We start from the raw sequence: 24,946 nt of genomic DNA, 5'->3' as shown, positions 1-24,946 counted from the left end.
TCCTCTCCCCCTCCATCCCTTCAGCAGCAGCCAGGCAGCTCATGCACGGAATTATTCCCTGCAGAACCGGCAGCTTCCTCCCTGGAATTCCCTCAGCATCGCCTGTAGGAAAACGGGTGAAGCAAAACCTCCCTGATGTGCTGACAGTCAGCAGAGACAGGCTGCCTCCTCCACCGGTGACAGCTCCTCATCCCGGGGAGCAGTTTGGGCTTGGCTTGTTTATTTTGAGGTACATTTTCTATCGGCACAGCTGGATCTGCTGGGAGGAGGCATTTGCAGGAGTGACTGGGAACAAAGCCTGGTGCAGTGATGCAGGCTCACGGTGGGGTGTGTTCTGTTACCTGCCAGCAGCGAACACAGCTCTACAGGGGACACAAAAATAGCCAGAAAGTGGTTTTAGCTACGTTTTCCTGTCCCTCAGCCACTCGAGTAGAGATAAAGCTTTGCCTGATGCTGATGCCTAATGGAAAGAGCAGAAATGTGAGACTTGGTTAAACCCTGGGTGGGGGTTCTTCCTCAGAGTCAGTGTCCTTAATTCCATGTGGTTTGACTAATCCCATCTAGAACTGTGTTCTGTACATACAATGTCCCTCTGACATTGGAAGTGATGTCCCCAGGTATGATCCTTCAGAGCTGCTGGCCAGTGGCTGTAAAATGTGATACCAAATCCATTGATTCCTCTTGGTTCTCCAGCACTAAGGGTGTGTAGTATTTCCCTGCTGATTTGTTTGAGTTGCTCTGTTACCTTTTCTCTGCTGGTATCTGCAGTTATGTTTCCACAAGGAGGGGAGGGTGAGGGATGCTCCCCTCTTGTGTATTGGGCCTGGAGGGAAGGACTTGGCTTCTGATGAGTACTTTCCCCAATTTTTGAGACCCCACGTGGTGACAGGAGGAGCAGCCCTGTCCCAACCCTGGCTTTGCCTAGGTGTGAGAAGGTGAATGCCCTCCTGGGCCAGCTGGGGCAGGAGCTGCTGGTGCCACACAGGGTGAGCTCCTGTTCTCACTGGCCTGGATATGGCCCTAAAATCCTTCTCATTTGAATAACTGATGCCTCGTGATCCTCCACAGATGCTTTAATTGCAAAACTGGTGGCACTGGTGAACTCTGTCCTGTTTTTAAATAAGGCTCTGAATCTCTGCAAATACCATGGCCAGGGATTCCTGGAGGTGACACTTGGAGGTCTGCAGGGCACTGGAGCTGGGCTGGATCCACATGTGCCCAGGATCTCCCTGCTGGAAAGGAGCAGCCTGGTGAGGCACTGAGTGCTGCTGAGGGTTTTCCTTGTCCTGAAGTCCCTGTCCTCTCTGGGAAGTGCTTGGACAAGAGGGGGCACAGAGCTGGGGGCATTGCCAGCCCTGGTGCTGATGCTGCCCCAAGGTAAGTGCAAAACCCTTCACCAGCTCTGGAGCCCCTGAGAGGAACAGGATGTGGAGCTCTGGAGCAAGTCCAGAGGAGGTCACAGAGATGCTCCCAGTGCTGGAGCCCCTCTGTCACAGAGCCAGGCTGGGAGAGCTGGGGATGTTCAGCTGGGGAAGAGAAGCTCCAGGGAGACCTTAGAGCCCTTCCAGAGCTGCAGAGGGACTGGGGACAAGGGATGGAGGGACAGGACACAGGGAATGGCTTCCCACTGCCAGAGGGCAGGGATGGATGGGAGATGCTGCTGTGGAGGTGGAGGGGAAGTGCTGATGTGAGAGGGGAGGCCAGGAGGGTCTCCAGGCTTACTGGGACAAAAAAGGTTTGGAAGTTGGAAGGCCTATGGACTGTGAGTGCTGAGAGTGTGGGAGGTGACCAGAACTAGAGGCTCAACCACCCCAGTGATGCCTTTTTTTAATGATAAGGAAGTATTTACATTTAAAGAAACACATAATATAGAAAGGACAGACTCTGTTATAAATCTGCTTGTGTTTTCTCCAGCTGTCTGCTTTCCCAGCACCAATTTGTGCATATATTGACTTGTATTTATTCTTCCAAGTTTGAAGCTCTAGTTTGGGACAGTGGAGGGAATGGGCTCCTACCAGGAGCAATTCCTCACCAAACAAAAATATTCCAACAGTCTCATTTAGTGGAAATGAGGACTTCAAGTTATACATTGAAACCCCTATTTTTCCATGGTAGTTTTCAAAGCCAGGTCAGATAAAAATACTCCCTCAAAGCAGCTTTATCTCCAGCTGATTCCTCACTTTTACCAGCTCTTCAGGATAACCCAGGTCAGATACACATAAATCCAGTTTTGTAGAAAGATCTCAGCCTTGGATGAGTTTTCACACTTAAACCAAATTCCATTGAGGATTTTGGTGCCTCTCCCAGCTCCTCATGTGCAGCATCATGTCCTGGTCATGAGGCAAAGCTCACCATCACCCCTGGCACTGCTGGAAGTGATAGTGGAGCTTCTCACACTGTGTCCTTGTAACTTCCACCAGTAACTCCTTGGACCTAATTCCATGTTTGAGGTGATTACAGCTCTGCTGCCAATTGTTCTGGTATGTGCTGGAGCCTCCAGGCAGGGAGAGGTGAGCTCTCCATGGGCACCACAGCCTGACCCTTTGCAGGGATGCTGGTGGTGGAATCAGGATGGAAACCCCAATGTCCCCAATGGCTGGGATGCACTGAGGTCAAGCTGGAGGATGAAGTCAGATGCTGCTACATGGGAAGTGACCTCTTTCACTGGGAGTGCACAAGAATAATGGGGATTTAATTTCCTGAGTGGAAGCAAACAGCTCTGTGCAACCTCCAGCCCTGTCTGTGTCCTACAGCCCCCAGCACAGCCTGGGCTGGAGAAGCTCTTCCAGTCCCTGGCAACAGAGGGTGAAGCAGCTTTGGTTTGGGGGCAGAGGGAGCATCCCTGCATTCTGATCCCGTGCTGGAACATCCACTGTGTCACACCATGGGTGTTTTCTCTTGGGCAGGAGAGCAGATGATTTTGAAGTGGCCATCATCAGGGCTGGGAATGGCCCCAGCGCTTCCCGTGCTGCAGATCCCAGTGAAGGAGGGAGCAGCCCTTTCCCCAGTGGGACAGGAGGTGCTGGGGCAGGATTTGGTCTCTTGTACAGCAGAGCCATGTCCAGGGAAGCAGAAGCCACAGGTTTCCACTGGCTCTGGGATTCTGATGCCAGTGAATCCATCGCCAACGCTGCCAGCTTCCACCAGCCGATCTGCAAAGAAACTGTGTGTCAGCTGAGGGGGTTTGGGAGCAGATTTACCTGAGGAATGCTCTGAAGTGCTGCCCTAGTGCCTATGAAGAGCTGGAATTGGACAGGACATCCAGCTGCCAGCATGGATTTACTGCATCCCCTGAAACACCCAGAAAATCTCTCCAAACCTGGTGGCTTCCCTTAAAAGTGACCACTTTCTGCCCCAGGTCCTTTGGCAAAGTGGACGGGAACAGCTTGAGGGACAGTCCTGGGAGTGGCTCTGGGTGTCACATTGGCTCGTGGGTTCTTCCTCTGTGATTTTTGACATTGATTGATGGCTTTGAGGTGGATGTATGTAAACATGGGGGTGTGTGATGTGTGTGCAGAGCCTGCCACCCTCTTCCTGCCCCCCACAAGCTCCCCAGCCTCCCCCAGTGCAGCCAACACCCACCTTTGGCAGGGTCCTCCCTGCAGTGGCAGGTCGCGGCGCTGGCTTGGCAGGAGCTGCCCTCTCCCTTCCTGCGCAGGTGAGTCCAGCCCAGCAGCAGGGAGCAGAGGAGGGCGCAGAGGCAAAGCCCCAGCAGCAGGTAGAGCACTAGCCAGGGGTCCTGCTCGGCACACGCCTTCTGCTCCAGCACGGCTGCTGGCCCCGCAGGGGTGGCTGTGGGGAGGAGAGATGGGGAGCTCAGACACCTCTGGGGTGGCTTTCTGATAGGGAAAGAGATGATAGCTGTGCCCTGCACTGGGAAGGAATTTCACAGCAGCTCTGCATCCCCTCTGTTCGCTGGCGCTTCTCTTCCGTGGTGAGGTGGAGGAGATTCCTTCCCACACCCCATTCCCACCCTGCCCCATCTCCAGGGATCATCTCAACCCCAGTACAGGACTTGTAGCTCTTGAGAATCTCCCTGTCCCCTCCTGCTGCCCTCCCCAAGGGCTGGGGGCAGCTCAGCCAGGTGGGATCCACAGCTGCCAATTTCACCCTACCTGGGGGAGCTGCCCAACCTGCAAATCACCAGCACAGGACAGGGGAAAGCCTCTGTAGGATGGAGAAAATGGGAAAGGGATGCCCTGGCTGCTTTTCCCCAGTGAAATGGCAGCACCCAAAAGCCCCGTGGGATGAAGAGTGAAGGTTTGGTGCTCCTTGCCCAACTCACGCTCGCAGGACAGGATGCATTCCTTGGGGTGCTGCCCACACACCGAGCTGCACTTGATGCAGTTCTTCACCAGCTCGTCGTAGTAGAATCCAGGTCTGTTGTTGCAGTCCATGGACTCTGTGGGAGGGGAGGGAGGTGAACAGAGTGTCCTCAGCACATCCTCCCACTGCCCCAATGCCTGGATTCATGAGAAGATGAGCCCAGCTCACTGCTCTGACAGGAACAGGGTGAGAGCTGCTCACTGCTGTAGGCACTGATGTCCTCTGCAGGGCTGGCAGGGTGACATCCACAGGATTTGGGGTGGTGCTTGGCTGAATAGCTGGGGAAAGGCATCTGCTGGCAGCTGCTCGGGGAGGGGATGGTCTCAGCCAGCCAGAGGCAGCTGTACTCAGCTGGGAGCTCCTGGCTGCTGCTCTTAGAGCTGCTGCTGCTGCCCTGGGGTTTGCACAGCTTTTTGGGACACACCAAAACCTGCCTCAGCACTGGCTCGGGATGCCAGGAATGGCATCTCCTCAGTGAGATGTGCACTGAATGAACTCTGGGTTGGGGTTGAGTCACCTCAGCCCATGACTCATGGAAGGACTCCTGCACCAGGGTTGGGGTGCAAAGTTTATTTCTCTTTTTTGCTCCACCCCACCCTTTTTCAGGACACCTCAGTGCCTGCCCCAGGTCAGGGGTTTACCATTATCCACATCCACTGAACCTGGTAGCTCCCCAGCCCTGCCTCTGGAGAGTGGGGTGGCCCCAATAGGGGACATGATTGTTGGTGCCACAGGAGCAATGCAGAGATGCAGGCACTCAGTGCTGCTCTCAACCCTGAGTTGTCACCAGCCCCAGCCCATGCATGGGAAACTCTCACATCCCCCTGCATTTTTGGCTAGAAGCTCTGCTGAGCTGAGCTGGCTCAGAGCCTGCTCTGGGGTTCATCCCAGGGTCTCATCCTCTCTCCCAGCTCTGCCCCATCCCTGCCTCTTCCCCCCAAGGACAGCCTGGCACTCACCACACACAGCATCACACCTCCTGGCCGGGGGCTGGCTGCACACGAGGCTGCAGGGGATGCACTGGGAAACGAGGGTGTCCCAGTACTCGTGGTCACTGCAGTTGTTCATGGCATCCTGTCCCACACGTGTCCCATCCATGGCTGCGGAGCAGAGGCACAGGTAGGTATGGGGTGGCCACCACGGGGCTGATCTCTGGCCACCACAGGGCTGATCTGTGGCCACCTTGTCCCTTTCTAGGGCTGGCAGGGAGATCCTGCTGTGCCTCAGCCCTCCCTGGTCCAGGCTTGGGCAAGAGCACACAGCCAAATCTGCTCCTCAAACTGTAACCCTTCATGGGTGTGTCCTGTGCCACTCCCAGGGGACACACAGGGAGCCCACCCTGGCCCAGAGGTGGCCCCTGCTGTGCCCCAAGGGTCTGGGATCCCTGCACCTGCCAGTGGGACCATCCCTGTCTTCACAGGTTTTTCTGAAAATACCAGAAGCACGACCCTGTGTGTCATTTCTGACCTCTCTCTCAGGTGTTCTGGTGTCATAGTGAAACCCAAGATGATGCATAAGACACGTCAAAGCAGCAGGAGGAGGAAAATCTCCCCAGGAGGCTTTAGGCACCAGTTTAACCAGTGCCAGCTGGAGGTGGACGTGCTCTTGTCCCTGTCATGGGCTGTTTGTCCCACCCTCTGCTGCCCCAGTGTTCCCAGTGCCCATGTGTGCTGGATCTGATGCCAAAGGCACGGGAGAAGCCCTCAGCAGCACAAAAATCTACTAAAAAAGTAACACTTTGTGGAATTATCTGGCTAATAAGAGCTCCTGCCATGTACAGGGTCTGCAGCCAGCACGACAGAGCAGCTGTGGGAAGCTCTAACCCAGCACGAGGGTGGAAATGTGCCCTTTGCTGCCTGAGAGGATTTCCAGGACACCCCAACCCTCCCCAGAGCCATGCCTGGAGCTGCAGCTGCTTCCTGCATGGCTGAGACATGCTGCTGCTGCTGCTGCTGCTGCTGCTGGGGCCCAAAGGGTTAAAACTCCCGGAAGCTGCAGCATCAGGTGAAGGCTCTCCCAAAGGCTGCACTGCTGCTTCTGCAAGCAAAACCCTTGATTCTTACCCAGAAAATCCCCTGCACTCTGCCAGGGTCTCTCCTCTCTCTCCAGGACTTGGGATTGTGCAGAGATTGGGCACTTTGCACATCTCTGCTGCCCCTGCCCATCAGTGCCTGCCCTGAGAGGGGCTGAGGATGAGCATCCTCTGCTCCTTCCTGGGGCAGCACACGTGAAACCCTCCCATTCCCAGGGAAAAATCCTCTCTGCACAGCGATGCTGGCCTGGCACTCCCAGCTGTTCAATTAACGTTGCTATAAAATTAAATAATGACTTTCTGTCAAGCTGATTGGAGACATCCCCAGGGCAGGGCGAGGCTCAGGGCATCGCTCTCCTCCGATGCTCTTGGAAGACACTTTGTACCCAGAGAAGCCCCCCGAGGGTGGCAGGAAGCCCTTGGGGGTTACAGCAAGCCCTGGGGATGGCAGAGCTGAGCCATCCTGGACCAAGGTGGGATTTCCCATGGGATAATTGCATGGAAAACAGAGATCTGGGGCTGCAGCAAAGCCGAGGGGCTGCAGGCTGGGGAGCTCCTTCCCAAATGCTGCCAGGGCAGGTCCAAGGAGATGTTTGGCCTCATCTAGGACAGATCCTCTCCTCCCTGGGGAGCCCCAAGGTACACGTGGTGCTCCCAGCATGGACAGCCAAGCTTACCAGACACAGGTTTTCCAGCAGAGCCAGGTGAGTGTCTCTCTGTGCCTCTCACCCACCAGGACCAGCACCCTGAATTCCCCCAGAGACCACTCATCCCAAGCTTTGAGCAACTGCAGGACAAGGGGGAACGGCTTTAAGCTGAAGGAGGGTAGATTTAGATTGGTTATCAGGAAAAAATCCTTCCCTGTGAGGGTGGTGACCCTGGCACAGGGTGCCCAGAGAAGCTGTGGCTGCCCCATCCCTGGAAGTGTCCAAAGCCACGTTGGATGGGGCTTGGAATAACCTGGGGTAGTGGAAATTGTCCCTGCTCATGGAAAGGAGGGTGGAATTGGATGAGAATTAAACTCCCTACCAGCTCAAACCATTCTGTGATTCCCTCTCCAGCCCCACAGCACTGCCCACCTCTGAGCAGACCCTCCCAGCCCCAAGCCCTGGCACAGACAAACCCCTCACCCCCTGCAGCCCCCATGGGGTAACTCACATCTGACTCCCCGTCGGTGTCTACTCCCCCTCAGCTCCTGCCATGGCCCCACGAGCTGCAGCCCCGAGCCCCTGCACGGCCCAGGGGTTTATTATTAGAGAGAGATTTGATTAATGCCTGGGCTGTGCATTTCCTGGGGTTTCCCCTTGTCCCTTCCATGCAAATTGGCGGCACATGCAGCCTTGCATTGGCTCGTGGGGTGACAGGGCTGCTGGGGCCAGGGTGGGAGGGACACTGCGGGGTGATGTGTCACCGGGAGCAGGGACAGGTGTCCTGGGCCAGGTGGTCACGTTTGAGAGAGGCTTGGTGGAGTGGGGGCTCTGCAGCAACTGCCCTTGCATCACAGGACTGCAGCAGAACCCCAGAATCATAAAGGTTGGAAAAGCCCTCTAAGATCATCGAGTCCAACCATTCCCCCAGCACTGCCATGTTCACTGCTGAACCAAATCCCTCCAGGGATGGTGATTCCACCAGTGCCAGTGGGATGTTTTCTTCTGCAGAGAAAGATGTTTCACTCTGTGCTGGAGGCACTTGCCAGGACCAAGCATCACTCAGGTCATCCATCCTTTCCCTGTCCTCGACATGGTCAGCACAAGCCACTGTCCTGGTTCCTGCTCACGACTAATAGAGCATCTCGTGGGGCACAGTAAGGTGCTTTAAACACTGATTTTCTCTGGTGAATCCATGTGTGGGGAGCAGGAGGGCTGTGCTGTGTCCTGCATGAGCTCGGAGCACAAAGTGTTAATAACACATTAATAGCACATTAATAACACAGCTCGGTTTCACAGAGGGAAAGAGCCACCTCTGCAATCCTGGCAGCCTCCAGGGGTTTCTCTCTGTTTCCTGCAGAAATCCAGGGCATGACTGTGACTGTGGTGCCAGGAAGTGGCACGAGGTGCTGGGAGTGTGGCAGAACAGTGACTCAGCTCAGTCCAGCTCAGACCTTTCTGCAGAAACAGCTGAAGGAGGAAGGAAACAGCAATACCTGTTACTAAAAACATCAGCGGAGCAGAGTCAAAGGTTTTTCTGTTTGGTTCAGAAACTCCTATTTTGTGCCTGTCATGTGGAGCTGGAACAGAGAGGCCAGAGGATGTTTTTCTTGTGTCCATTGCAGAGACATCAGAGGCTGATCCTGCCCGTGGGGAGCAGAGCCCAAAGCAGAGGAACCCAGCATCTCGTGGTTGGATGTGGCTCATCACATCCCAGCTCCTGCAGGAGGGTGGGAAGCAGCATTGGCACCACCCAAGGACCAGGAGAGGAGGCACAGTGGCCACAGGGACACTGCAACTCCAGCTCTGTGCCACATGTCACGTATCTGGTACAAAGGATAGGATGATTTCTGTGCTTGAGTCTCCCACGGGGAGGGAAATCATGATTTTGGCATTGCCTGAGCTGGCTGAGTGTGACAGAGCAGGGAGATGCCTCCAGCTCTTGGGGTTTTGCAAGAGAAACTCAGCTCTGTAAATAGCACCAGAGACTTGCAGTTTCCACCCCGGTGAGCCCTCAAGAGGGAAGTGAGAAGCACTTGGGGGTGGTTTGTCCCTCCCCGCTGAGCAGGGATCAGGCAGTGTGGTTTCTGCTGTAAAATTCTGGGGCTGTGTGGACTGCAGCCCAATAAACTTGCCCATGAGCCCCAGTGGCCTCACCCTTTGTGCCCCAAACCTCCTCACCCACAGCCTCCAAGGATGCTCTGTGGCTCTCCAGCACCTCCAGACATGGTGCCCCATGAGCTCCTGTCTCACAGCCAAGGCAGTGGCTGCCACCCTGCCCTGCCTGGGGCTGTCCCTGTGCTCTGGGCAGCCACCACCAGCCCTCTGTTCTGAATTTCTGAATCAAACCCTTCCTTTGCTGTGTTCACTGGTTCCCCAGAGTGTCAACCAGCAGCTCCTCGGGCATCCTCCCAGTACAATCCACCCCTCTGCATCCCCCACATCATTTTGCATCCTTCAGTGCCCATCTGCACCGGGCTCTGGAGGTGCCACACTCAATTTGGGGTGACAGAGCCCGGTTTTGTCCTGACAATAAAATCTGTTTTTCTGCTGGGCCTTTGTCCCAGTGGCAGTGCTGCAAGGAGAGCTGCAGGTTAATAAGCAGACAGGGTGGATAATGTTTGGCTCTGAAAATTTTTAGGGGGTGCTTTGCCTTCCGCTTGAGCGACTTTTTTGTGATTTTTTTTTTTCCCCTCAGCTCATCTGCTTTTTGCAGTCCCTGTGCTTGTCCGGAGGTATTTGCCCACACGTGATGCCTTTAGGACCTGAAAAAAGGGGCTGTGCTGGGAGGAAGGGGAAGAGGAGCCCTTTGGGGTCGAAACTGCCAACTGCAGGGCCGGGCTGAGCAGAGACAGCTCAGGCTGCTGAGGACTCATTTCTGTCACCCTAATTCCCTGCGGAGGCGCTGGGGTCAGGATGTACCTGTCGCCTGCACACTGCCTGGCTGTCCCCTGTCCTGTCACCACCGCCAAATCCTCACGGCAAGCCACAGAGTCACTGCAGGACCAAACCCGCGGGGTTGCTGCTGCACGGCAGCCGCTGATGCCACCTGGTTTTGGGGTGTGTGTCCGTGGGGACACCCGGGGCTCTGCGTGGCTGCAGAGCCACAGCCATGCCAATCCCACCGGTGTAAAACCATCACCGTGTGCTTGTGGCTCCCCGGTCCGAACCCCGGGGGGACAGAAAGCCTCGGGAAGCAGCTCCTCTCCCCAGTCCTGCGCCCAGGATGGCGCTGGGCTCGGCTGTGCGGAGCTGTCCCCAGGAGATGGCACCCTTGGCCAGCCCAGCCCGGCTCCCGCTGAGTCCCGGGGCTCTGGCTGCCTCCGCAGCCCGAAAATCCTCCAAACCGGCCGCTCCGTGCTGCCCTTGGACACTTCCATGGGGGGATGCAGCCCCGCAGACCCTCGGCTGGCTCCTGCCCGTCCCTGGCAGCTCTGTTCTCACCAGCGCTCAGTGCCTGGGGGGTTCAGGGATCTCACACACACCACAATGCTCCACTCCCCCCTTTGCTTCTCACCCTGTCTCCATCCCATGGGGCATCATCCCAAGGATGCTCAGCACCCAGCAGGGTCCGGACACTGTGGCAGTCCCTGTGCCAGGGGGCTGTGGGTGACCCCTGGGTGACCAAAGCTCCAGAGATGCCCCTGTGCACCATCAGGGTGATATTGCAGCAGCCTCCATGCCAAAACCCGGCACAGATCAGGAAAAGAAAAGCATTTTACCAAAACTCAGGTGGTGCTCAGGGCTGGCTCCCCAAACCCAGCAGCCAGCAGGAGACCGAGGACAGCTGGATGGGAAAAGCCCTGGGTTGGCTGAGGTCTGGCATGGAAATGAGGATAAAGCCCTAAAAACGTGTAGGGAACAAGCAGGGAAAGGAGGGTTCAGTGCCAGGGCTGTGTGCTGAGGTGTAAAGCGTGGGTGGTGGATAAGGGAGATGAGTCAAAGAACAATCTTTGGCCAGAACAGCTGATCTGATTATACATGGAGTTTTGACCTGGTGGGAGCAACTCCTTGTCCTCATCGCTGAATTCTCTCAGGAAAGGTGTTTTCCTGGCAGAACTCTCATGGGAAGGGCTTTGCAGCCAGCCCAGGAGCTCTGCTGTTAATTTTTAACACTAAAACCCTGGGGAAATTCCAGAGGACTGGAGGGTGGCCAGTGGGAGTCAATTTAATATTTAAAAGGGATAAAAGGGCTGATCCTGGGAATTACAGGCCAGGTGAGGCTGATCGCCATCCCTGCACAATTATGGGCTGGGTAATTGAGGATACTGTCAGCCAAAAATTAGAAGCTAAAAATATAATTAAGGTCGTTAGCTTGGTTTCATGGATGGCAGCTCCTGTCAAGTGAGTCGGCTTTGGTTTTTGGCATGACTCTGGGCTGGCTGATAAAGCTAATTGTGCTGCTGCATTATAATGGGTTTCTCCAAAGTATTTAATTTAGGGCCATGTGACATTTTCATTTGTAAAACTCGCATTATATGGAGTCAGCAGAGCAGACATCCGATGGCTGTGCCGGCAGCTCCGGGGCGGTGGCCAAGGGGACGAGTGATGGACGAGGCTGAGAGAACTGCATTTTGCACAGGGTGATGTTTTTAGCAGGCATGCTGAGGTGAGAGGGGCTGGCAGGGCAGGCAGCCTCACAGGGGGATCCCTTCTGCCCTGCCCAATAGCCGAAAGGTGGGGAAACACGAGTGGGAACAAAAAATATGGATTTTCCCCACCAAAGCACAGGGAGGTCTGAAGGCATCAGCAACCATGGGACTGATAACCCAGCTGGGAGTGTAATTAATTAATTTTAGGAGAAAGGTATGAACTCACAGACATTTGGCATCTCTGGACAAGAGGAAAGCTCTGCTTGGTGGGACAGGATTTACTGTGGCTTCTGGGATAAGCTCCAGCCTCTGTGTGTGTGTGCAGCCTGCTCTGGACCATCCTCATGGGCTTTTCCAGCCCCATGGCAGCTGCATCCTCCTCTCTGGGCTGCATCAGCTGCAGTAGAATGCTGTGGATTTCCTCCAGCGGATAATTTGGGTCCTTTTATTTTTACAAGTGTGAAAAATGGGATTGAATGGGGTTTGGAGCAACCTGGCCTAGTGGAAAGTGTCCTGCCCATGGCAGGGGGTGGAACAAGATGGTCTTTAAGGTCTCTTGTAACTTAAACCACTCTCTGATTCCGTGAAAACTGGGCACAGGCAGGGCAGGGCACAGAGACAGTTGCCAGGGCAGCCCAGGGGCCTTTCCCTCCACCCAGGAGGGTGTTTTTCACCCCATATGGATTTCTAACCTGTGGGTCTCACCCCTATAGGACACACAGTGGCTAAAAGCATCCAAGCCTTCCTGGGTCAGTGTTTCCCCAGTGCCAGGCAGGGCTGTGTGGTGGCTCTGTATCCCAGGGGCTGCATCCAGCATCCCAGGCCAGAACTGCACTTGGAACAGGGCAGGAGGAGGGGAGCCCTGGCAGGCGCCGCTCAGTCCCAGCCTGGATCCAGTGGGGCTCCCAGGGCTTGCCGGCTCCAAGCCATGACTCCTGCCCTCTGCCCTGGGCATCCATCCGTCTGGCTCCACGGTAATGACGGCGAGCTGGCGGCACAGAAGGATTAAATGACTTGCCCAAGGTCCCTTGGGGAGCAGTGGCCACCGGGGAGGAGCACCTGGCTGTCCTGCTCCTGTCCCGGCAGCGCCTGGCCCTGCGGAAAAGTGTGCCACATCAGAGCTTCGTGAAAACATGGCACAGCCACATGGACCATGTCCCCATCCTGGTGACATCCTGGTGAGCAGAGCCAATGGATAGGAGTGGGACATCCTAGAGGGATGTCCCATGACAGGAGCAGGTGCTGCTCTGCTCTCATCAGTGGGATTTGGTGCCGCCGAACCCTTTCCTGGAGCTGGAGATATTTCCTGATGCCCTCGCCGGGCTGGGGCCAACACAGCCCTAGTGACTAACACCTCCTGGTTTGCAGCTTGTTTACCTGGCGCTGGGGCTTCTCTTTGGAAGGCTGACTCACCACAGCACCTTCCCCTCTGCCACTGCAGCTCCCTGACAAAAACTTTCCATTTTCCCATTGTTTTAATTGCCCTCGTCTGAGAAAACTGCTCCAGGAAAGACTGGCTGTGGGTTGGAGAGACCTGTTCCACATGGCAGCCCCAACTGGGCATTCCCACAGTGGTGGCAATGGGGTGGGATACCCCATACACGTTGGGGACATCAGTGCCATGGCTGTGCCAGGATCTGGGGCACTCAGGGGATGTCACAGGCACTGATTTTCCAGCAGCCACCAAACGTGGCACACAGGCTGCCGGTGGCGCGCGAACGCCGGCTCCGCACGGCTGAATGCAGCCCGACAGGTTTGTGGAGAAGCCTGTCCCGTTCAGCTGGATTTTTGGAGAGGCTGGAGCCAGCCCCAGCACCAGGAGCTTCCCGCGAGGTGCTGCCGGCTCCGGCAGAGCCATGCACGGCGCCAGGTCGTGGCCCTGAGCCCACAGGGCAGGCACAGCCTCAGGATGGAAAATGCAGGGCTTGCTCCGTGCTCTGTGCCAACACTGTGCCCTTTTTGGGGAATGGTGCCCCATGGAACTAGGGAAAACAGCCCTTACCCTCCTGGAAGGATCCTTCAGTCTGTGGGGTCTATGCCTTGAGGGGGTGGAGAAGGGCTGGGGACCGTGAGGACAACACACAGAGGTGTCCATGGAGCTGTAGAGGGGATTTTTGGTGGAAAAAAATGCTGGACATCTGTAGGAACTGTGGGATGCAGGCCATGCCAGGTCCTCAGCAAGAAATGTGGCAGGGAAAAATCCAGCATTGGGGATGGAAGGAGGGAGGAAGGAAAGGGGAATCAAGGAAGGACAAGAGGTGGTTGAGAAAATCATCCACCCTTCTCCAAGGAGCAGGATTTCCGCAGTCATGTGCCAGGTGAACCCTGGACCCACAGCAAGGGTGTCAGGGCTGGTAAATTCCAGAGGGGAAAATCCTTTCCCCTCATGCTGCTTTTATAACATTGGGATCAAGGAAAAGGTGGGAAAACCCACCCAAAATGGTGACATGGGGGGGTTTGATGGTCACCATCAACCTGGGAGCATCATGTGGGCTCGGGGACAATGAGGATGACTGGGGTCACTGGTGCTCTGCTGTCCCATCCCAATCCGTGGCACACGGTGTGCACTGCGAGTGGCCCTGGCAGGAGGGACAGAGATGATTAAAGCTGCCTTTGATGAAGCAAAAATTAATAAACAAGCAGGCAGTTGTGCTGGGCTTTATTTACTTGGGATGACAGCGTGGAGCCGGCGTGGCGAGGCGGCCGAGGCCGGGTCCCACATCAAACAGCAGGACAGCGCCGGGTGAGAGGGGACCACGTCGTCGCCTCTTCTCCGACGGGTTTTTCCTGGTCCCAAAAATCCAGGAAAGTCCATGTGGCTGTTCCTCATAGCAGCACCCCATCCCACGCCGGCAGGGAACATTGGGATGAGCAGGAGATGCTCTGTGCCGTGGTGGCATCTGACTGTGGTAGGACGTGACAGTCTTGGGTGCATTTTGCGGGTGCCACTTGGCACCTTGGCCCTGTCCCCCTGCTCCAGGGTCAGCATTGCCACCTCTCTCCTGACCCCGTGATGCTCCACAGATGCTGAAGGGCCTTCCCTGGCCCTTCTGGGGCTCCCCAGGGGCAGAGCTGGGAGGCCAAACCCCTGGCCTCACACCATGTCCTTATCAGCTGGTCAGGAATATTTACCTGCCGGTTTCCAGCAGATAAAAATTCACTGGACAAACAGGACCTCCCGGCTGGCCCCAGGGCGCTGGACCTGGCTGAAGTGGGACATGCACCCCTGTCCCTGCTTTGTCCCCACTCGGTCCCCAGTGCTGCAGGTCACCAAGGTGCCACAGGGGTGTGAGGGATGTTGTCCTCACCGAATCTGAGTGTCCAAGAGTTGGCGACCCCTGTGTGCCTTCCTGTGCCAGGGCTGGGGACAGGGTTGGGGTCAATGGATTGTCACCCCATGTCACTGCATGTCCCACTGCTGGGGGGTGGGGTGGGTGGGCTGTATGGGGAGTCACTGTGCTCCATGGGGGGCCAAGGATGGGGGCACCGGGCAACTGCTCATACAAGGGGCTGAGCCGAGCTGAGCTGAGCTGGTCCGGGACAAACTGAGCTGAGCAAAGCCCGGCTGAGCTGAGCCGAGCTGACCCAAGATGAGGTCAGCCATACTAGGCTGAGTTGAGCTGAGCCGTGCTGAGACAGGCTGAAGAGAGCTGAGCTGGGATGAGCAGAGCCGAGCCAAGCTAAGCCGAGCCGAGCTGTGCCAGGCTAAGCCAAGTTTATCTGTGCGAGGCTGAGCCAAGTCAGGTTAAACTGACTTGGGCTGAACGAAGCTGGGCTTGGCTGAGCAGAGCCGACCTGAGCCAAGGCAAGCCAAGATGAGGTGGGCTGAGCTGAGCCAGTCTGTGCCAGACTGAGCCAACCCGGGCTGGGCCAAACGGGGCTGGGCCGATCCGATTCGAACCAAGCTGGGCTGAGCCCAACCGGGCCGAGCCAGGCCGAACCGGGCCGAGCCGAGCCGAATGGAGCCGATCCGGGCCGATCCCGCCCCAGCTGTCAGCGCACCGCCCCTCCCCCGCGGCGAGGCCGCCCCGCCGCGCCCGCCCCTCTCCTTGCTCCCCATTGGCCAGCGCGTCAATTCTATATTCGCGGAGCAGCGTTCCCATTGGTGGGCGGGCACGTCCGTCGCCCCGCGGCCCCGCCCCCTTTTTCCGCCTGGCTCCGCGGCGCTGGAAACTTTGCGGGCGGCGCAGTCGGGAGCGGCTCCCGCAGCGTCCGCACGCCCGGCCCGCCCCCGGCCCCGCACCGCACCGACCCCCGCGCCGCCCCTCACCGTCCCGCCCGGCCCCGCAGGGCGCGGGCAGCGCCGCCCCTCCGCGCTCCGCCGCCGCCCGGCCATGCGCGCCCGCTGAGCCGCAGCGGAGGCGGCCGTCCTGCGCTTCGCTCCCTCTGTTGATTTTTTCCTGCCGTATCCGTCGGGGTTCTGTGTTGGTTTTTGCGTTCGCGTGACGCCCCCCGCGGGCGCGGGGCGGCGGCGATGGGCGCGGCGGCGGCAGGGCGCTCCGCGGGGCGCTGAGCGGGCGCGCAGCGGGCGCGGGCCGCGCCATGGCCGCCAAGGACAATCCCTGCAGGAAGTTCCAGGCCAACATCTTCAACAAGAGCAAGTGCCAGAACTGCTTCAAGCCCCGCGAGTCCCACCTGCTCAACGACGAGGATCTCAACCAGGTGGGATCTTAACCCAAAACACATTGTTTTGCCCCCAAAATCCGTCCCGGGGTTTTGCTCCTTACCCGCCCTTAGGGCGCCCTGGGTCTCGCTGGGGTGTCCGCTGGCCCCGTGGGTAGCCTGAGGTCCTACAGGTACTCTGGGAGTCCCCTGGGTAGCCTAGGGTCCCATGGATGTCCCCATGGATAGCTCAGGATCCGATGGATAGTGTGGGGTCCCGTGGATGTCCTGGGGTCCCACGGATAGAACAGGGTGCCATGGGTACCTGCTGTCACCATGGTTCGCACAGGATCCCATGGGATGCCCAGGGGTCCCATGGTGTGCCTGCTGGACACACAGATTTTGTAGGTTCCTGTGGGTGCCTGCTGCTCCCGTGGGTTGTCAGGGATGCTGTGGGGTCCCATGGATAGCACAGAGAACTACAGGTATCCCTATATTCCGCAGGGTGTTGAGGAGCTCCAGGGGTGCTCCCTGGTCCCATAGGGTGTCCAGGAGCCCCATCGGGTGCCCGCCGATCCTACAGATAGCACAGGGACCCACATAGGATCCATGGATCCTGTGGGGTGTTCAGGAGCTCCAGGCGTGCACTCTGGTCCCATAAAGTGTCCCGGAGTCCCATGGGTTGCCTGCTGACCCCACGGATGGTGTGTGGTCCCATGGGGTGCTTGCTGACCCCACAGATAGCACAGGGACCCACATGTATTTGTGAATCCCGGATTCCCAAATATCCGGGAGCCCCATAGGTGCTCGCTGGTGCCATAGGGTATCCAGTGATTCCAGCGGGTTCCTGCTGGTCCCACGCATAGTGTGTGGCTCCTTGGGGTGCCTGCTGACCCCACAGACAGCACCGGGACTCAGGTATTTGTGAAGCCCGTGGGATGTCCAAGAGCCCTTTGGGTGCTCTCTGGTCCCATAGGATGTCCCGCGATCCCACAGGATGCCTGCTGACCCCACAGATTCCCAGGTGTCCCATGGAGCACCCACAGTGCCCACTGGTTCCCTAGGCCGTGGCTCACCCCAGTGCCACCTCCCTGGGGCCATTTGGGGCACCAAATGATCCTGTCCCCTGTTGGGGTGCACGGCAGCAGGTGGGGGGTATCCCGAGAGCTCCATCAGGCGATCCAGAAAGTCCTGGGAAAAACTCGGTTGAAAACAAAACGTTCCCCCTCCTGGACGTGCCGGACCTGACCCCCCCTGCCCCACAGCCCCCTGCTTTCCTGGGGACATGGGAAGGCGACCCTAGTCCCTTTCCGGAGAGGGATCAGCGCTGGGGGGCTGCCAGGACTGGGCCTTCCTCCTCTTCCTCCTCTTCCTCCTCTTCCTCCTCTTCCTCCTCTTCCTCCTCTTCCTCCTCTTCCTCCTCTTCCTCCTCTTCCTCCCAGGCCTGATGCAGGCCCAAGGCCGGCGCTGCCATGGCAGGGGGTGTTTGGGGTGTGGGGGCTGTTTTGGGGTACAGGGGCCGGTCCGTGGTGTTGGGGTGAGTGGAACAGGGCCGCCCTCCCTCCTCCCACACCTTTCTGGGCCAGGGCTGCCATCCCCGCTCCCGATCCTATTATGGCAATGAGATCAGACATATTGCTGCGCTCGCTGGGGGGGCGGCGGAGGGGGGGGCATCATGAAATCTGAGGGCTAATATGGAAAAAATGTAACTGGAAAAAATGCCGTGGTGTGTGCGGGAAAGGGGCGGGCGGCGCGGAGCGTCGCGGCCGTGCCCAGACAAAGGAGCCGTCCCTGAGGGGGCTCGGGAAGAGCCCCCCGCTCCCGGCCGGCCCCTTCCCGCTGCCCCGGAGCTGCGCTGCCTCCTCGTGCGGAGCTTATTTACTTTGCTTGGGGGGCTCAAAGCATCGCACGCAGCCCCCTGCAGCGCCTGCCTGCCCTGCCACGGCGGCCACCCACCTCCCAGGGGACCCAGGGACATGTTTCGGGCAGCCCCTGGTTGGCTTTGTTCCCGTGGGGGTGGCGGCCGGCCCTGGGGGGCTGCCCTCGCGTCCGGTTCCCATGGGGTCGGGGTCAGCCCCGTGGCCGGATCCAGGCCCTGCGCGGGGGGCTCCGGTTGGGAAAACGGCGCAGTCCTGCTCGGCTTCTCCCTTGCAGCTGGGGTGAAGTAATCCCGCTTCCCAGATAAGATGGTGGCTGTGGTAGCGTGTGATGCACGCACGCACCTCCCGCCCTGCCCGCAGCTCCCCGTGTGCCCAGGAGCCCCACAGCCGCGGCCACCCGAGTGCTTCCCCACCACCCTGACTGCCTTCCCTCCCGGTCTGTGCCCCGTGTCGCAGCCTGGCTGGATGTGGGGGTGTGCTCGCTCCGAAGCACACCCAGGAATAACGGTTCATTGAACAGCTCTGAGTGTTTCTGCCTTTTTAACTCAATCTTTTTAAGGTTGGGTTGGGAGGTCCCACTCCACGGCGTGGGGGCTCAGTTCCCAGCGTGTCCTGCTCACCCCGTGGACGGGGACAGTGTTGGTGATTACCTAGAGTCAGGCTAGAAAAGTCTTTTGGAGTCATCTGACCTTTGTACTTGGCTTGGAGGAAAGGTGAAGGTACTTCACACTTACGCACTCCTGTCTCTTTTGGATTTTTATTGGATAAAAATACGTGTGTGGGTGTCAGGAGCTGCCCTTGCTGCTTCCTGGGGTGCTGGAGCAGCTCAGGGCAGAGACCCGGAGTGTGTTTGCAAAGAGTCACAAATATTTAGTGGTAGTAGTGGATTTCCGTCGTACTCGGGAACCGGCTTAGGAATGGGGCTGGGAGGGGGAAATCCAGCCCCAAACATCAGGATTAATGAGCTGGAGCTCTCTAATAATAATCAGACTTAGCGCTTCCAACTTCAAAGGGCTGTGCGGACGCTAAGTCCCTAATCCCGGGAGCGCTGCGTTCACGAGTTGTTTTTGTGCGTGGCTGTGCTGCCGGACGGGGCTCGCTGTGATTTGGGGCAGCTACATGCGGTCCCACCACCTGTTGGAGACGTGGCTGTCCCCTCCCAGGGGTGCAGGTGGGAAATGATGTGCCCTTGTCCCCCTCTAATCTGTGTTTGACCTTCTGGGGTGCCCACACAACATGGGAAAAACTGGGTCAGTCAGCGTGGCTGTTCTCCCTTTGGGAAAATCTGTTGTTGTGGGTCGTGGGCTGTCAGATCCCTTGATCCTGTGTAGTGGCAGGACCTGGCTGCTGGCAGACACGGTGCTGTTGGTGGGTCTGTCCTGGCTGTGCCACCCACCCATTTTCCAGCTCATCTTATGCTGCTCCTTTCCCATCAAGGGAGAAATTCCCCTTTTGTGGGAATTTCCACTTTCCTGGCAAGACGTGCCCATGCTGACACTGCACAGTCCCCTGTAACCACCTGCAAGCCTTGTATGGAGCTTGGCTTTCCAGAACCTGCCCTGGGAAGATGGATGGTTCCCAGGGTCCCCCTTCTGTCTCCAAGAGAAGGCCAGCCTGTCCAGTGGGACCCTTTTCTGAAGTGATCACACAAGGCTCTTGTGGGGGTGTCCTGTGGGGTCCTCCTTTCCACGCCGGCTGGGCCCAGCAATGTCTGCACACACATGTGTTTGGTCTGTAAGATGAAGCCCCCAACAACATGGGACAGGCTGGGAATTAACCTAAAAATTTTGCCTGGCCTGAATTGGAAGAAGAGCAGAGCGTAAAGCAGTTGCTTTTAATTTTCTCCATGCATTTGCTCTCTCGGGGTGTGGGGACTGGCACAGATAGAGGAATTTGAGGACGTCTTTCCAGCTACCAGTGTCTTTTTTTTTTCCCCTTTTTATTTGAGATCATGGCATAGATGCCCAGAGGACCACCCAGTTAGAAAATAGAACTCACAGACTTTTCCCACTGCCTCTTCCCGTGACACCCCTGCCCAGTGGCAGGGGGTGGTTATTTCCATCTCTTCTCCATTGGACATTATCACTTTCCTACTGTTCTGGATGCTGAGCAGCTGGTGGCCAGCAGCCCTGAGGTTGGAGTGTGTCAGCATTGGGTCACTGGCTTGGCTTTGCTCTGGGACATTGCATCCATGTCACTGGGATGCCCTGTGCTGCAGGGGTCTTGTCCTGGCTCCTTGCATTGTCCAAAGGGTGACAGGGTGAGGGATCATGTCCCGGCCACACTTTTCCCTCCAGCCCTGCTCCTTTTTGGGAGGAAAAGCCCCCGCTTTCCTGGAAAGCAGCCCCTGTGCTTGCATTCCCTGCTCCCTGCTGCTTGTATCATGCTGCAAAAATCCGCCCCTACTTGACTGATTATTAGCACTGAACAGGGGGAGATTTCTCTGCAAATGTCAAATTTGCCTGTGTCGGTAGCTGCGGAGGGCAGGGACTTGGGGAGCACAGCCAGAGGGTCATGGTGGCTCTGCCCCACAGGCAGCATCCTATCCTTGGAGAGTGACATGCAGGCAGGGAGGGCAGCGGCCACTCGGAGCAGTGTTGGGTGCTGGGGTGGATTTGGGGTCACTTGAACCTCTGTGTGGCCCAAGGGAAGGGATGTGGCGACGCCTTTGGGTGCTGGAGAGCCATCCCTTCGCACACTCACTGCTGGGATTTTGCATGGCGCCGCACCTTATCTGCACTGGCACCCGACGGAGTGATAAATCCCCTCTCCAGCACTGTGGAGAGATGTTGCGGCTTCTCCCAGGCGCTGAGGAAGGCCAGTGGTGGGAAGTGGTTAGATACGCCTGCTCGCTGCCAGGCACACCGGCTTTGGGGCTGCTCGAGGAGCAGCTGGAATTGCAAAGTCCATTCTGTCCCGCTTCATTTTGCTGCTGCTTGACAGATTCTCTGTGCATGCCACAGCCAGCCTTGGCCAGCTCTTGCTCTGACTGCCCTGGCAATGGCAGCGCTCAGACCCAAGCACAGCCTTGAGGCCAGGGGTATTTGCAGAAGGAGGCCAGCTGTTTGCACGAAGGGTGAATTCAACCTTTCCCCTTCCTGTCCCTCTGGTCGGTTGGTCACTCCCACTGCCCACACATCAAACTGTCCAGGCAGCTCTGTCCTTTGGGATTTGCCGACGCCTGGGTCGGTGCTAGCTGTGTCCCAAGAGGGCTGTGCCATGCACAGTGCCCACCAGCTGGCCCATGGCAACGGCGCCTGGTACTCCTCATGCTCCAGGTCCAGTCTGGTTTGGATTGTGCTGCATGTGGAGATGTGCTGGTGGTGAAATCCTGGCCTGGGATCTGCAGCTCTGGCAGCGGCCGACTCGTGCCTGCCTTGTGCAAATATGTTTTGGCGAAAGAGTAGGATGTGGATGGAGAGGAGACTCTCCCCATCATCCAGGGTGGTCCCCAGGGGCTGCCTGGGTCTTGTCCTGGTAAAAGCACTGTTGGGGCTGAACCTGGGGCCAGCAAGCAGCCACTTGGATGATGAGCTGGGGGATGGGAGAGTGTTTTTGCACCAGGAATGATGATTGAGGATGCTCAGAGGCAGCACTGCATCCTCCGTGCTGGGGTTTGGCGTCGCCAGGTGACAGACAGCAGAGGGGAACTGCTGTACAGGCAGGGAAACAGGGATGTAAGCAGCTTAACGACTGAGGCTGGGCTTCATCCTGCCCCCTGGGATCGCCGCCGGAGCGTGGGTTTGCACAGCAGTGTTTGCAGAGCCTCCCAACAGCTGGGGTCACGGGGCTCCTGTGGGTCTCCATCTGCCATCCCACTGGGAGCACACAGAATGTCAAGTGATGCCTGTCTCTCAGTTCCTAGAAGCCGTGCTGTGGGCCGGAGCGCTTGCTTGGGTATCGCATCCCATTCCCTCCCTGAACACCGTGTTACCTTCCCCATTCCTGCCGGGTGACGGCTGCTCCAACTCACCCATCAGCGATGTTCTCTTGGCTCCAAGGTGTGCAAAACTGAGAGCAGAGCGGGGCTGAAACCGCCCAGATTTCCTATTTTGAGGTTGCAGCCACAGTGTTTGTGGTGACTTTCTCCTTGAACTGTGCCAGAAACAGGTCCCTGGCTCTGGGGAGCTCTGAGTGGGTCAGGGACAATGATGTTACTGTCCCCCCCTACTCTGTGGGTCTGGATGAGACCTGTGACCCCGTTGTTCCCCCCTGGGTGTGGGGAGCAGCAGACACTGCTGTCGGAGAGGCTTCTTCGGTGAATATCAGGACTGACCCATAAAGATGATGGGACGAGGTCCACCATGGATTCACCCACAGCCTGGACTGGGTTGTGTGTATTGTTCTTTTGTGGAGCTGCTGGAAGCCCTGGCATCACTTCCCTGGTGCACAGGGCTCCCTGCTCCCAGTGCTGGAGGCAGAGCCTAAAGCTCCGATGCAACAATCCATTTTTCTTCCCCTTCCCGCTCAGTTGCCAAGCTTGAACAAAACAAGCCCTGCCTCCACCCGAGACAGGCTGATTACGTCTGCCGGCAGCCTAAACAGATTATCCCTCCTGCCACGCGCTCAGAGCCAGCAGTCTCTCCCGGCGATGGATTCGGACTTCCCTCAGAATATGTGGGGGTGGGTGGGCACTGGCTGGGGGGCATCCCAGCCCACCCGGCTGTCCAGCATCTCAGTGGAGATGTGGGTACACTGCCATGGGGCTGAGTCGGGACCCTGAGAGGGGATGTGGATGTTGGTACAGCTCTCCTATTCCACCTTGTGCAATGAGCTCCTGCAGCACTGTGGAGCTGTGGCAGTATGGCTGTGCTTGGTACTGCGTGCCTGGCTGGTTTACATGGCAGGGAAGAGGTGAAAGTACCACCAAAACACAGGAGAGGTGAAAGCCTATCCAACAGACAGCTGGTTGGTGTCACAGCCCACCTCCAGCCCTGTGACCTGGCACTCCATGGGGTGCCACACTCCTGTGACCCATCCTGCCCTCTGGAAGTGGGTGCCCTGCGGCCCTTGGGGTGTGCAGGGCTTCCTGTATCACCCTGGGCTTTGGGAAGTGCTGAGTGGCTCTGCACGTCCTTCAAGCCCAGTTCCCCAGCCGCTGGAAATCATGTTCCCAGTGCTGGTGGAGCTGGTTGGGGTGGTTTGTCCGTGCCTGGGCAGCATCAGCACAGCAGCCTGACAGCTTTGTGTAAACCCAGCTGGGGCCGCTTCCTTCTCCGCTTCCTCCCACCCGCTGTGCTGCCGGTGCTGGGCTGGAAGCAGTGTCCTCCCCCTGGATCTACTGTAGGGCCGTGGGCTGAGAGGGGATGGATGCAGGGACTGGAACAGCAACCTGAGAGGCAGGTGAGGTGCTGCAGGTGCCCCACAGCCGTGTTCAGTGTCGGATCAAAGGTGGGATTCGATACCTTGACACTCCCAGAGGTGTGACAGGAAGCCGAGTGGTGACGTGGGGGTGTTTCTGCCTGAGTCAGCCTCCAGCAGTCCCACGGGATCGGATGGAACTGGGCACTGTGGGGCTGCAAACCGGCCTCACCTCCCACGCGGTGGTGGGGTGAGTGTCACCCCACCCCAGCTCCACCAGCAGCCACTCTCCACTCTGCTTTCCACGGCATTTTGTGGCTCACCCTCCAGCCAGGTACCTTCTGGATAAAAGCAAAGCCATCCACCCTGAACCCGAGCACCCCGTGTGGCTGCTGCCTGTGGAGAAACTACTTGGATATCAGCAGAGCTGCCAGGAGGTGGACAGGGCCCTGCATGGCCAAAGATATCCTGGGAACCCTAGGGTTGCTCTAACACCATCCCTTAATGTGAAGTTGAACAAATTTGCTTGGAAGAGGGAGTTTTTTGCTCTGAGCTCTTGTTCAGTGCTGGGTGTTGCATTTTCCTCGTCTTGAAGAGCTCACCAGAGGAAGCCAAGCCAGTGGAAACGACGTGTGATTCCAGCTCCATCCTGGTGCTCCAACACCCCCCGGACCTGCCTCCCACACTGGGTTTATTTTAAATCTTTCTTCAGCAGGGCCATTCCAATGCAGGTGTGATGAGTTTATTTCAGGTACTTCATGTGCTAATTCACATCCCTTTTATTTAGGCTTGTACCTCTCTGGGCATTTTCTTGGTTTTAGCAGGAGCTTGTTTTGGTTTGGCTTTAAAAAGTGCTGCTGCGTGTTCATTTGTTGATGGGTGGAACCAGGCTGCCCACGCTGCCTGGCTCTAATTCATACCTTTCAGCTGTTTTGGTTTCAATATCTGAAATGGGATGCTTCTGCCAAAGTAAGTGTAGCCCACTGGTGGTTTTTTATGACGCCGGTACAAAAATGACCGTGCTTTATGCTAAGGGTGTGTATTTCAGGTGCTCAGTGTTTATTTACAGGCAGTTTGAGCTAAAATTGGACTGGCTGAGGGCAAGATAATGTCTGCTGTGGGGTGTGAGCCAGGCTGAGGTAGGGCAGGACTTCATGCCTGTAATGCTGGGTTAAGGCTGCTGACTGCTGGCCCTGGTGATGAAGTCCCCTGTTGGTTTCACGGTTACTTTGTCCCTGGTGTGGCACTGGGACCTGCCTGCTGCCTGTCACACAGGGGCTGGATGCTGTGGGATGGTGCAGTGCTGTGGCTTGTGTCAGGGAGAGATTTTTGTTCATGGGTCTTTGCTGGGTTAAGCACTTGGTCATGTCCAGGAGGTGTGCTGGGGTATGGAGGGCAAAACTGGCAGATGGATAAATTGGGGGATGGAGGAGGGCTGAGCCCTGCTGTTTGGAGCATCACCAGGGTGCTGCCTTGGTGTGGTGGTTCCAAGTGTTGGGGATGTCACATGCTGTCATCTTCTTGTTCCTTCTTGGTGGAGGCCACTCATAAGATCTTCTCAAGCTG

General features: G+C 57.3%; 2 protein-coding genes across 10 annotated transcripts in view; one reads left to right on the top strand and one right to left on the bottom strand.

Annotated features, from left to right (window-relative positions):
- Nucleotides 1-1,810: 1,810 nt before the first annotated feature.
- On the bottom strand, nucleotides 1,811-7,632 carry TNFRSF13B (TNF receptor superfamily member 13B). Of its 2 annotated transcripts, none has more exons than XM_085074460.1 (5): nucleotides 7,517-7,632; nucleotides 5,286-5,426; nucleotides 4,286-4,402; nucleotides 3,583-3,792; nucleotides 1,811-3,152 (listed from the first exon to the last, which is right to left on the bottom strand). In XM_085074460.1, the coding sequence occupies exons 2-5, from the start codon at nucleotides 5,422-5,424 to the stop codon at nucleotides 2,878-2,880; spliced, it is 741 nt and encodes a 246-aa protein (XP_084930586.1). In that variant the 5' UTR covers nucleotides 5,425-5,426; nucleotides 7,517-7,632; the 3' UTR covers nucleotides 1,811-2,877. The 2 variants fall into 2 exon arrangements, with proteins under 2 accessions (XP_084930586.1, XP_084930587.1); XM_085074461.1 differs by having other exon boundaries at nucleotides 3,583-3,824; nucleotides 4,282-4,402; nucleotides 7,517-7,627.
- An 8,135-nt stretch (nucleotides 7,633-15,767) lies between these two features.
- Nucleotides 15,768-24,946, top strand: part of MPRIP (myosin phosphatase Rho interacting protein) — a 73,772-nt gene continuing 64,593 nt past the window's right edge. For 6 of the 8 annotated variants that reach the window (XM_085074449.1, XM_085074448.1, XM_085074451.1 and 3 more), the window contains exon 1: nucleotides 15,769-16,259. In XM_085074449.1, coding sequence (XP_084930575.1) covers nucleotides 16,140-16,259 — 120 coding nt within the window. In that variant the 5' untranslated portion in view covers nucleotides 15,769-16,139. Of the gene's footprint in view, nucleotides 16,260-24,946 lie in introns of all 8 variants that reach the window. The other 2 variants (XM_085074453.1, XM_085074454.1) reach the window with 2 other exon arrangements.

This window comes from Lichenostomus cassidix, chromosome 14, assembly GCF_008360975.1.
Source record: "Lichenostomus cassidix isolate B80296 chromosome 14, HeHo_3.0, whole genome shotgun sequence".
NCBI lineage: Eukaryota > Metazoa > Chordata > Aves > Passeriformes > Meliphagidae > Lichenostomus > Lichenostomus cassidix.
The sequence above is the reverse complement of the archived record's forward strand: the minus strand, read 5'-3'. Positions and strand labels throughout refer to the sequence as shown.

Bases quoted from the DNA above. Each gene is read 5' to 3' on its own strand.
- TNFRSF13B (XM_085074461.1), bottom strand. From the start codon at position 5,424: ATGGATGGGACACGTGTGGGACAGGATGCCATGAACAACTGCAGTGAC. The intron at 4,403-5,285 runs GTGAGTGCCAGG...CCCCTCCCACAG, and splicing joins GAGGTGTGATGCTGTGTGTG to AGTCCATGGACTGCAACAAC. The intron at 3,825-4,281 runs GTTGGGCAAGGA...GCCACCCCAGAG, and splicing joins ATCCTGTCCTGCGAGCGTGA to GTGTCTGAGCTCCCCATCTC.